The sequence below is a fragment of the Budorcas taxicolor genome, chromosome 8 (assembly GCF_023091745.1).
Source record: "Budorcas taxicolor isolate Tak-1 chromosome 8, Takin1.1, whole genome shotgun sequence".
In the NCBI taxonomy this organism is placed as follows: domain Eukaryota; kingdom Metazoa; phylum Chordata; class Mammalia; order Artiodactyla; family Bovidae; genus Budorcas; species Budorcas taxicolor.
This window is the reverse complement of record NC_068917.1, coordinates 30,114,311-30,127,136: the sequence shown is the minus strand read 5'-3', so window position 1 is coordinate 30,127,136 and position 12,826 is coordinate 30,114,311. Positions and strand designations below refer to the sequence as shown.

The 12,826-nt window shown below is 34.6% G+C and overlaps 1 protein-coding gene across 1 annotated transcript in view; it reads left to right on the top strand.

Moving 5' to 3' along the window:
- CNTLN (centlein) overlaps positions 1-12,826 on the top strand; it is a 362,865-nt gene that overhangs the window by 316,065 nt on the left and 33,974 nt on the right. The window contains exons 19-21 of the mRNA XM_052645165.1: positions 722-913; positions 8,551-8,648; positions 10,358-10,484. Of these exons, the coding sequence (XP_052501125.1) occupies positions 722-913; positions 8,551-8,648; positions 10,358-10,484 (417 nt within the window). The remainder of the gene's footprint in view (positions 1-721; positions 914-8,550; positions 8,649-10,357; positions 10,485-12,826) is intronic.

Here is a 12,826-nt window from a genome sequence, read left to right as displayed (position 1 = left end):
AAGACCAGCTAACCAAAAGATACTGAGTACAGCTAGTTTATTTTCTTTTAACCTTTAAAAGCCTTACAACCTTGAGCAAAAACTAGTGGAAATTAAAATTTTTCTAAAATGACTTTTTATAGTTAGTGTCACTTTTTTGGTTAGCATTTTCCTACCTGTACAAATTGATGCTGATAGTTGTTCAGTTCAGTTCAGTTCAGTCGCTGAGTCATGTCTGACCCTTTGCAACCCCATGAACCGCAGCACACCAGGCCTTCCCTGTCCCATCACCAGCTCCAGAGTTTACCCAAACTCATGTCCATTGAGTCCGTGATGCCATCTGACCATCTCATCCTCTGTTGTCCCCTTCTCCCCCTGCCTTCAATCTTTCCCAACATCAGAGTCTTTTCAAATGAGTCAGCTCTTTGCATCAGGTGGCCAAAGAATTGGAGTTTCAGCTTCAGCATCAGTCCTTCCAGTGAACACCCAGGACTGATCTCCTTTAGGATGGACTGGTTGGTCTCCTTGCAGTCCAAGGGACTCTAAAGAGTCTTCTCCAACACCACAGGTCAAAAGCATCAATTCTTTGGTGCTCAGCTTTCTTTATAATCCAACTCTCACATCCATACCTGACCACTGGAAAAACCATAGCCTTGACTAGATGGACCTTTGTTGACATGATAGTTGTTAGGTTAACTGTAATTGCTTTTATAACAAATTTATACTTATTTTCTTTAAAAAGAAGCTAAATTCGGATTTGGCTGAGCTTCGAAAAGAAAAAGAAGATATACTAAAGACAGTAGAATCTTCATCTGAAATCACATGTTTGACTGAAGAAGTTGCCCAGGTAACAGTTCCACGGATACAGATTACATCACTTGGCCCTTCAAGGAGCATGGATTTGGAGATGAAGCAATTGCAGTGTAAACTAAAGGTGATTATAAATTTTATTAAAGATGAAAACGTGTTATTTAAAGATATCCTTAAAGAATATTTTAAGAATATCATTAAAGAATCCTTAAAGATATGTTTCTGTCAATTCTAATTTAACTTTACTAATAAAGGTAAATTATGGTATAAATAATCCTTAAATTATTAATACTACACTTAGCCTCATCTTTCTTTTTAACATGATAGATTCTTATCTGGTAATTCATAATACTATTCCTTGAAAAAAATGACAAGACACTATGAGATCCTAACTTAGGAGATGATGGAAACTGGCCATTGCCATTTATTCCACTATTCAATTCCTCTCTGCCTGCTACTGAGCAGAATTATTTTCAAACATGTAATGTATCAACATAAATAGATTTGCTTTCCTGTACATATTTGTTACTATTTTAATTTGGTGGTTCTTTGTTGGAGAAGGGGAACTAGAGGAAGAGAGAGGAGGCACAGAGCAAAGGTGAGTTGGTTTAATAGATTTCAGCAAGTTAAACCTGAGAGTGGGAATAAAAAGCAGTGTTCCTTTTGTTTACAAAGAATTATGTCTTAAGTCTAGGTGAAACTGTCAGCAACGTAAAAGTAAGATTGGCTTTATGCTAAAGAGAAATATCTTGTAAGCAATAGTTTTAATTGGAAAGTTTACTTTCATGCTTCTTAAAACATGCTCATTTATTCCTCACATATTAATTATTTTCTTCAGTGGGATTGCTCTCTGGAAGCTAAATGTATGTGGGACCATAGCTATAATGAGAGTTACTAGAAAGAAAATTCTGATTGAAAATGCACAGAATATAACAGTAATAACCATGACTGTTATGAGAGTATTAAGGTATAGAATTGTCCAATAGACTCTGTTGCTTTCAATCTAAAATATTATATGTGTTCTCTCTAATAATAACATCTTTAAATGAAGGATTACTAGTAGGATAAAGTAGGATAAAGTTTAAAACAAGTTCATGTACTATTGCTTGAAAATATTTTGCTTTATTATTAATAATCAGATAAAACAATTGATATTAACTTAGATGCTTATTAAAAGTCATTTTTCAGAGAGGTCTTGTGTACAGAACTTGCCTTAACAACTACATTTTATAAGTTTTAACTACCTTACATAATAGAAAGGAGAAAAAATAGTTGTGCAAGTTTGAGTCTGTATATCTTCTCTTAAAATGTGTTTCTGACTGAATAAAATGGAGTAAAATGTATAAATTGATTATTGCAGTGTTTAGATTTTATACGGAGGATAAAATCCATTGAGGTCTTCTGTGGCGATCTTATCTACCACAGAGACTTTTATTCACAGTTCTGTGATTCTTATATTTGTCTTATGTGCCTAATAGCTTTGTTTTCACCAAGATAAAATAGAATGTTAAGTCCAGTAATGTCTAATCTGACATCTAAATTTTTTAAATTGTCAGTAATTTTAAGTTGATTTTTATTTTACTTATTTGATTTTGCTTACTTTTAATACTCTGTAACAAATTTTGGTAATAGGCCTATATAGATATCTGTAAACTTCTTGGAGCATAGTGTCCCATGGTGTAAGTTTTTACCCATGTATAAATCATCCTCACTTTGAAAGAATGTGTCTTAAAGGTGAGACTAATAAGAATGCCTAAAGCAATTTAGATCATGCTTGATGTAAGTTTGAAGTGACATTGTCCCTATCTAACTTGGAGTCCTGAAACACTGACCAGGCTACATAGGGACGAAGAGGATAAATCTTTACTTTTGTCTTATTACATGTTTTAATATGGAAATATTCTGGAAGACTAGGTACTTTTAAGTACCTAGAAATCTAGTTACTACAATTTATGTTTTGATATTCTGTTGGTTTACTAGGACTGCCATAACAAAATACGATCCAGTGGCTGGCTTGAATAATAGAAGGTTTTTTTTTTTTTCCCATAGTTCTGGAGTCTAGAAATCTAAGCTGAAAGTAGTGGCAGGTTTGATTTCCTATGGGAAAGACTAGAGATCTCTTCAAGAAAATTAGAGATACCAAGGGAACATTTCATGCAAAGATGAGCTCGATAAAGGACAGAAATGGTATGGACCTAACAGAAGCAGAAGATATTAAGAAGAGGTGGCAAGAATACACAGAAGAGCTATACAAAAAAGATCTTCATGACCAAGATAATCACGATGGTGTGATCACTCATCTAGAGCCAGACATCCTGGAATGTGAAGTCAAGTGGGCCTTAGAAAGCATCACTACAAACAAAGCTAGTGGAGGTGATGGAATTCCAGTTGAGCTATTTCAAATCCTGAAAGATGATGCTGTGAAAGTGCTACACTCAATATGCCAGCAAATTTGGAAAAGTCAGCAGTGGCCACAGGACTGGAAAAGGTCAATTTTCATTCCAATTCCAAAGAAAGGCAATGCCAAAGAATGCTCAAACTACCGCTCAACTGCACTCATCTCTCACGCTAGTAAAATAATGCTCAAAATTCTCCAAGCCAGGCTTCAGCAATACACGAACCATGAACTTCCTGATGTTCAAGCTGGTTTTAGAAAAGGCAGAGGAACCAGAGATCAAATTGCCAACATCCACTGGATCATGGAAAAGGCAAGAGAGTTCCAGAAAAACATCTATGTCTGCTTTATTGACTATGCCAAAGCCTTTGACTGTGTGGATCCCAATAAACTGTGGAAAATTCTGAAAGAGATGGGAATACCAGAGTACCCTACCTGCCTCTTGAGAAACCTATATGCAGGTCAGGAAGCCACAGTTAGAACAGGACATGGAACAACAGACTAGTTCCATATAGGAAAAGGAGTACGTCAAGGCTGTATATTGTCACCCTGCTTATTTAACTTCTATGCAGAGTACATCATGAGAAACGCTAGGATGGAAGAAGCACAGGCTGGAATCAAGATTGCCAGGCGAAATATCAATAACCTCAGATATGCAGATGATACCACCCTTATGGCAGAAAGTGAAGAGGAGCTAAAAAGCCTCTTGATGAAAGTGAAAGAGGAGAGTGAAAAAGTTAGCTTAAAGCTCAACATTCAGAAAACGAAGATCATGGCATCCGGTCCCATCGCTTCATGGGAAATAGATGGGGAAACAGTGTCAGACTTTATTTTTGGGGGCTCCAAAATTACCGCAGATGGTGACTGCAGCCATGAAATTAAAAGACGTTTACCCCTTGGAAGAAAAGTTATGACCAACCTAAATAGCATATTCAAAAGCAGTAATGCCTTTGTTGGCATTACTTTGCCAACAAAGGTCCATCTAGTCAAGGCTAAGGTTTTTCCTGTGGTCATGTATGGATGTGAGAGTTGGACTGTGAAGAAAGCTGAGTGCCGAGGAATTGATGCTTTTGAACTGTGGTGTTGGAGAAGACTTTTGAGAGTCCCTTGGACTGCAAGGAGATCCAGCCAGTCCATCCTAAAGGAGATCAGCCCTGGGATTTCTTTGGAAGGAATGATGCTAAAGCTGAAACTCCAGTACTTTGGCCACCTCATGCAAAGAGTTGACTCATTTGAAAAGACCCTAATGCTGGGAGGGATTGGGGGCAGGAGGAGAAGGGGATGACAGAGGATAAGATGGCTGGATGGCATCACCAACTTGATGGACGTGAGTTTGAGTGAACTCCAGGAGATGGTGATGGACAGGGAGGCCTGGCTTGCTGTGGTTCATGGACTTGCAAAGAGTTGGACATGACTGAGCAACTGAACTGAACTGAACTGAACTGAACTGAAGGCCTCTTTTCTTGTCTTGTGGATGGCCACCTCTTGCTGTGCCCTCACATTGCCATCTCTCAGGCTGTGTGGCATGTTTTAATTCTTCTCTTATAAGGAAACCAGTCATATTAGATAAACACCTTCCCATGTGACCTCATTTTACCTAATTCAGTTCAGTCGCTCAGTCGTGTCGACTCTTTGTGACCTCATGAATTGCAGCACGCCAGGCCCACCTGTCCATTACCAACTCCCAGAGTTTCCCAAACTCATCTCCATGAAGTTGGTGATGCCATCCAGCAATCTCATCCTCGGTCGTCCCCTTCTCCTCCTGCCCCCAATCCCTCCCAGCATCAGGGTCTTTTCCAATGAGTCAACTCTTTGCATGAGGTGGCCAGAGTATTGGAGTTTCAGCTTCAGCATCATTCCTTCCAATGAACACCCAGGACTGATCTCCTTTAGGATGGACTGGCTGGATCTCCTTGCAGTCCAAGGGACTCAAGAGTCTTGTCCAACCACACGGTTCAAAAGCATCAATTCTTCGGCTCTCAGCTTTCTTCACAGTCCAACTCTCACATCCATACATGACCACTGGAAAAACCATAGCCTTGACTAGACAGACCAAGTACATTTTTAGGTACTCTGAAGGGGAAGGTTAGGACTTTAGCATAGGGTTTTGCCAGAACACAATTCAGCTCATAACAGGTATCAAATTGCTAACATGATTTTCCAAGAAATAGAGTATGTTCTACTCAATATGTTTTATACCTATTTTTTAAAAAAACCTGGTTAGATTTGACTCTCTTAAAGATCACATCTATCTGTTTGGTTTTATCCAATGAATTTAAACTTTTCTATGTAAATTCTTAGGTATACCTCTGAGATGTACACGGTTCATTCAGAGATGAGAGGGCTCATGTGCCTTTTCTGTAGCTTCATTTTTATGCACATTAGACACGTTTTCTCAAGGAACTCAACTTTATATAGATGGATAATAAGATACGTAGTGACATAAAACTGCCTTCCAGTAAATGATATATACATTGGTTATTTCTGTTTAATTGGTAACTTTTTATGCAATCTGGATTGAATAGTGCACTAATTTATATTTGTGATTTTTTTGACCACTTTTTGCCATTTACTGTGTTCTCTTCCAGCTTTCCAGTAAGTTAATAATGAAGAATAATAGTTTTTAAACTAGTTTTACTTTATATATAATCTATTGTCAGTCTAGTTCTAAGTCTTTTAAAAATGTTAACTCATTACTCGTTTCAAGCCTATGAGAGAAGTTCTATTATTATATGTATTTGATAGTTAAGAAACCTGAGTAAGTTAATTGTTCAAGGTCACAAAGCTACTACAGAGGCAGAGCTGAGATTAGAACTCAATCAATAGGGCTCCAGATCCATGCTTTTATTCAGAAATTTTAAAAAGAATTTAATAAACTTAAACCGAAAAACTCTAACCAAGATAGATTATTACCATTATGACATCTTTGAAATATGTCTTTTACTCCAGATTTTGTAGCTGCAGATAAATATTATGTTGTAGGAATTGGAAAAGGGTCAGGGGACATAGGTTTTGATCATTTTTCATCCAGTAGCTTCTAGGACCTGACTGAGGAAATTACTTAGCTTTTCCAGAGGTCTAGAGCAGGGACAACTTTGTACCCATTTCAAAAGGATTTTGGAGGATTAAAATAGCTGTGAGATTTAGAGAGTCTAACAAAAGTATCTATAAGCTAGCATTGTTTTATTTATTATAATTCTGTAATCCCTCAATTATCCAGAAGTCAGAATTACTGCATTTTTCAGCCACCTAAAATAACAAGCATAAATTTAAAAACATAAAAGAATCAGTTATCTTAAAATCTACTTAGTTTATTCTGTTGAAGATATTTTCACTCTTAATTTACTACCTGTTGTTTTTATTTTAAATACAGGTGTAATGAGTTTATTTGTTTACCTTCTCAGCAGAAAACACCAAATTAGAAGTATGCATACTAAGGGACAGGGTGATTGTTTTTAGGCAGAAATATTGAGAGAAGTAAGAAATTATGATCAACAGATTGATAGATAAAGAAAGTATAAAAATGCTAAGATAAAAATACAAAATTGGAAAAACAGCGGCCTGGGACCATTCAGAGCAAGGCTGAGTAGCCATTTATATCATGATGTATTTTAAAGGCATCACTATATAATGATACAGTAGTACTAAATTAGACATAGTAAGATACCAATTAGTGTAGTGATAATATTTATAATATAATATCATTATATTAAAGTATCACTATTGCTTAATGTGGGGCTTCCCTGGTGGCTCAGCTGGTAAAGATAATCTGCCTGAAATGTGGGAGACCTGTGTTCAATCCCTGGATTGGGAAGATTCCTTGAAGGAGGGAATGGTCTACACACTCTAGTATTCTGGCCTGGAGAATTCCATGGACTGTATAGTCCATGGGGTCACAAAGAGTCAGACACAACCGAGCGATGTTCACTTTCACTTTAATTGGTTAATGTAATCTTGAATTATTATTTCTAAATGAATGAACAGTCATTCCAGAAAGAATTTGACTATTAAATTATTATTTTATTATATTAGTTTAATACTTTTAAAATTTAACACATGAATAAATTTCTGTCAACACTATCTTATAGGTAAAAATCCAAAATATCAAAACCACTAAATAATATCTTAGGGTACATGTTTTCCTGGAATTTGAGTCAAAATTGAAAGCTAGGGATCCCTGGCACTCTAGTTACTACCTCTGGCCCCTAAGCTGTGCAAACAACAAATTCCACAATGCTGTTCTGCTTTGAAAAACTAATAATTATATATAAATACTTCCCAGGTTGCTCAGTGGTAAAGAATCCACCTGCCAATGCAGGAGACACGGGTTTGATCCCTGGGTCAGGAAGATCCCCTGGAGAAGAGAATGGCAACGCACCCCAGTATTCTTGCCTGGGAAATCCCATGGACACAGGAGCCTGGGTGGGCTGCAGTCCATGGAGCCACAAAGAGAGTTGGACAGGACTTAGCAACTAAACAGCAACAATATAGGTTCAAGGAAGAAAGTATTTAGTATTCATGAGATTCTTGATCAGTTATTTATTATTGTCTAACAAATTATCCAAAATGTAGCAGTTTAAAACAATGGCAATTTATGATCCAGTGGGTTCACTAGGTAGTTCTTTTGGGCTGTTTGCTGGGTCCTCTCACACACCTGCATTCTTCTAAATCAAGGATTTATCTGGGCTGGAAGTTCCAAGAGAGTCTCACTCACGGCTTACGATTGGTCTGTTGGCTTCATCTGGGGTACTTCAGTATTCTTCCAAATGGCCTTTCCTCTGTACTTGTTGGTAGGTGATCCCAGAGCAGCATTACAAGAGGGCAAAGGTGCAAGCTACAACAATTTAAAGCCTGGATCTGATATTTGCATAATGTCATTCATGCCAGATATTTTCTGTCAAAGCAAATCACAGGCCAGATCAGATTAAGAGGGATGGGAGATAGACTCCATTCCATCCTCCTGGTGGGAGGTGCAGCAAAGTATTTGTGACTGTATTTAGTCTGATTATTAGTAAATCCGGAATTAGTTTTAAGTAATCTTATTAAACCATAAAAATACTTAGTAATACACATTTAAATTTTGTAAAATCTATATTTCCTATAAATATATTTTTGTAATATCTTTGCAATTATTATATGAGTGTGTTCTTCTATGATTTTGACATGTTATATAAAAATTTTAGTGTGCCCTGATATTTCTATTAGAACATACAAAATGAAACATTTTCAAGTGTTTAAATGTTCATTTTAATTATAACCATAATTTTTGCATTTTTATTACTGTTCATGAGAATGACATTTATATTTATGCTGCCTTAGAACAAGATTGCAAGGTATATTTAAATTTATATGTATTTTTAATCTAGAATGCAACTAATGAACTCACTAAACAGTCTTCAAACTTGAAGTCTCTGAAGTTTGAACTCCTAGCAAAAGAAGAACACATAAAGGAAATGCATGAAAAGTAGGTTGCTTTATATTTTTATCCATTGTATTTGGTGCCACCTAGTGGCAAGTAACTCTATTAAACACTTAACCCCAAGAAACAATACCAACATGTTAAAATTGTTTTCCTGTCTTAGTTTATGTTTGAACCTAAATAAGATGAAAGTTTAAAGAATATTATATATAGTATAGTTGATGGCAAGATAGTTACTACTTTTATTAATTAGAGTAAAAATGTTTAAAGTTAGATTTTCCTTCTTAGAGTCAACGTTTTAATCTTGAATAAATATCAGTTAATGGCCTAAACACTATGAACAGAAAACTTTAGAATGTAGGAATTATTTGACTAAAAAAAATATATATATATATATATATAAATATGTACATATATATTATATATATTGATTTATATTGGAGTTATTACTTGAGCTTGTAAAGCAAAGATGAAAAAAAGTTTTGTTTGTATTTAAAATAACTGAAGAGTTATGAAATATTGTACTTTGTGTATTTATACTAAAAAAGGAGTTTACAATGTTCTGTCTCACAGAATCAAAATTGTTTCCTTTCCATAACTTTTATAGGTATCTAGAGCTTAGAAGTGATGTGTTTAGAAAGAAGTTTAGTCATTCATAATTAGAGATCACTTACTTAAAAGTGATCTTAGTAGATAAGGAATTTCCCTAGTGGCTCAAATGGTAAAACATCTGCCTGCAGTGTGGGACCCGGTACAGTGCAGACCCAGGTTCATTCCTTGGGTCAGGAAGATCCCTTGGAAAAGAAAATGGCAACTCAGTCCAGTATTCTTGCTTGGAAAATCCCCATGGACAGAGGAGCCTGGTTGGGCTACAGTCCCTGGGGTCCCAAAGAGTCAGACAGGACTGAGCAAATTCACTTTCACTTTAGTAGATAAAACTGTTAGATAAGAAAATTGGTTAATTTTTTTTAAGCAGAATATCTTGAAGCTTCTTGATAGATTGAGTTAGTCTTACTTACTGTTTACCAATGAGGACTTTAGATAACATTCTTTGAATCCTGTCTTCTTTACCTGCCAGCTCTGGATCTCAAGTTAATAGAATTAACTCATAAAGTTCTTAGAATTTAAATACATGTAAAGCACTTATAACAGTGACTGGTACATAGTAAACATTCATTAAATGTTAGTTATTGTTGTTCTTACTATAATAGTAATAGTGGTTATTACATTTATCATTTTATACTTAGCATTATCACCTTAAGCTAAACTGATACATCAGTTCAATCACTGATATGTCTTTATATAATATTATAAATCACTTCAGTGTCTTTATATGATATTATCAGATTTTATACTTCTTTATTATAGAATTGTTTATCAGAAACAATCAGTGTTATGATTTTGATAATCTCTAAATGTTACTTGTATTTTTTTTGGAAGCATGAGTGGTATATAAATATAATAATTTTAAGTTTTCAAAAAATTTTATTAAGCTTTCTCAGTTCTTTTTTTAATGCATATGTTTATATAAAATACTGCATTTACCAAGTCACAGCTGGATTATAGATTTTAATATTTTACTCAAAATACTAACAGCAGTATTTTAAACCAAGCAATTATTTTATTAATTTGCAATTAATCAGATAGCACTTAAAAATTTACAGTAGGTATAACATTGGATAATATGTAAGATACTATCACTATTGCAGTATTTTCTATCACTCCTGATAAGATACCTTTTTTTCCCTTTCAAGGATGTCTCGAATGGAGAGAGATATAACCATGAAAAGACATTTGATAGAGGACTTGAAATTTCGACAGAAAGTAAATTTGGAAAGTAATGAGAGCATTAATGAAATGCTAGAAAATCTTGAAAAAAAGGTATCAATTTTTATGTTCACTGACACACAAAAAAAGATCACTCCCCTTTGTATTTACTTGCTTAACTTCAATATTCAATCTTAACAAAATGTGTAGTAAATATTCATAAAATATACCTGTGTTGTTACATAATTACATCATTTGCTCTGAAAGTACATTTTTTGTTTTAAAATTCAAGACAAAATCTCACACATAATATAGCCATTCGTTCTTTTTATATTGTAAATATACCATGAGAAGTTCAGTTTAATTTTAAAAAATCTGTAATATTTTTGAGATTCAAACTTCTATTATTTTCAGCATTTTCTTTAAAACTACTATTTATAATGATAGAATTAAGCTTGTGTTTTAAATGAAAAAATATGGTAATAACTATCAGTTCTTCAAAAAGTGTACTCCCCACAATTGTTTTAAAGTATTTTCTTGTGCATGTTTAATTCAGTGTACTTAAGAAAAGAGTCATATTTAAAATAATTGTACACTATCTGACCCCAAAGTAAAATCAGCAGTTTGCTGACTAAGAGATATTTTTTGTTTAAAAAATTTTAAAAGCTGCTATTTACACAAATCATAAAGCAGCTTGTGCTTTGGCATTCACAAAATGTCATCCACTCCAGAGAGAACATCTCCCTTATTTTCCTTGTTGGAGATAAAAAATGTAAGTAATGCTCAAATGGAAGAGAGAAAATTTTACATGAGCAAGAACATGTGTACAGATTTTCTTTCTCTTTCTCCTCCACATACCCTCACAAATTATAATTACTTCATATAGGTTTTTTTCAATGCTATCTTTTAAATTTTGTTCATTTTGACTTCAATAATCATTTGAAGTATACAATGTTTGTATAAGAATTTATTTATCTTTAATAGTATTAAACTGAAAAAATGTTTTCTTCTGGTATTTTTTAGCATTTTTTTAAACATGTATTTATTTTTAATTAAAGGATAATTGCTTTATAATATTGGTTTGGTTTCTGCCATGCCTCAACATGAATTAGCCATAGGTGTACATATGTCCACTCCCTCTTGAACCTTCCTCCCAGCTCCCACCCTTTCCCGCCCCTCTAGGTTGTTACAGAGCCCCAGTTTGAGTTCCCTGAGTCATACAGCAGATTTCCACTGGCTATCTGTTTTACATGTGGTAGTGTATATGCCTCCATGCAACGCTCTCCATTCATCCCACTCTCTCCTTTCTCCTCCTGGCCCATGTCCATAAGTCTGTTCTCTGTCTGCATCTCCATTGCTGCCCTGCAAATAGGTTCATCAGTATCATCTTTCTAGATTTCATATATATGTGTTAATATACTATTTGTTTTTCCGTTTCTCACTTAACTTCACTCTGTATAATGGGCCTTAGGTTCATCCACCTTATTATAACTGACTCAAATGCATTTCTTTTTATGGCTGAGTAGTATTCCATTGTATACATTACCACAGCTTCTTTATCCATTCACCTGTCAAGGGACATCTAGGTTGCTTCCATATCCTAGCTATTGTAAATAGTGCTGCAATAAACATTGCGGTATATGGATCAGTTCTGGTTTCCTCAGTGTGTGTGCCTTTGCTGGGTCATATGATAGTTTATTCCTAGTCTTTTAAGGAATCTCCAAACTATCTTCCATAGTGACTGTATCAATTTATATTCCCAACAACAGTGAAAGAGGGTTCCCTTTTCTCCACACCCTTTCCAGCACTTACTGTTCTGAAATTTTTGGTGATGGCCATTCTGACCAGTGTGAGGTGATATCTCATTGTAGTTTTGATTTACATTTCTCTAATAATGAGTCATGTTGAGAATCCTTTCATATATTTATTAGCTGATTGGTATGTCTCCTTTGGAGTCTTCTGCTGTTCTTTGAAATGCACAATAAATATGTTGTATTACTTATTTAATTTTATCCTAAAAAGTACATGTTATATTGGAGAATACAAATTAAAGTTTTCTATGACTTGGCTTATTAATCAAAACAACCATCTTTTGCTTAAGAAAGTTCAGGTTAGTAATTAAAGGAAACGTAGTTAAAGATAATATTGTATTATTAGGTAGAAGTCTACACATAGCAATATTCATGCTTTTTTGCGCAGTTTTTGGGTGTTGTTATTGACTTATGTATTGTTAGTCTCACTCACTACTGACTTCAGTGTGGTTAGTTCGTGCTTGCAGTGCTGTATGAGTTACACAAATCTTAGGCTTGAATTTGATATCACTTATGAGAAAATAAATGAAATGACTTACTCATGCATTCATTTGGTTTCTGTTAAAACAAATACAGTGTAGAACTAGACTGCCTTTACCAATAATATTTACCTTTGTGCTTTTAAAAAATTTTTATTTATTTTTT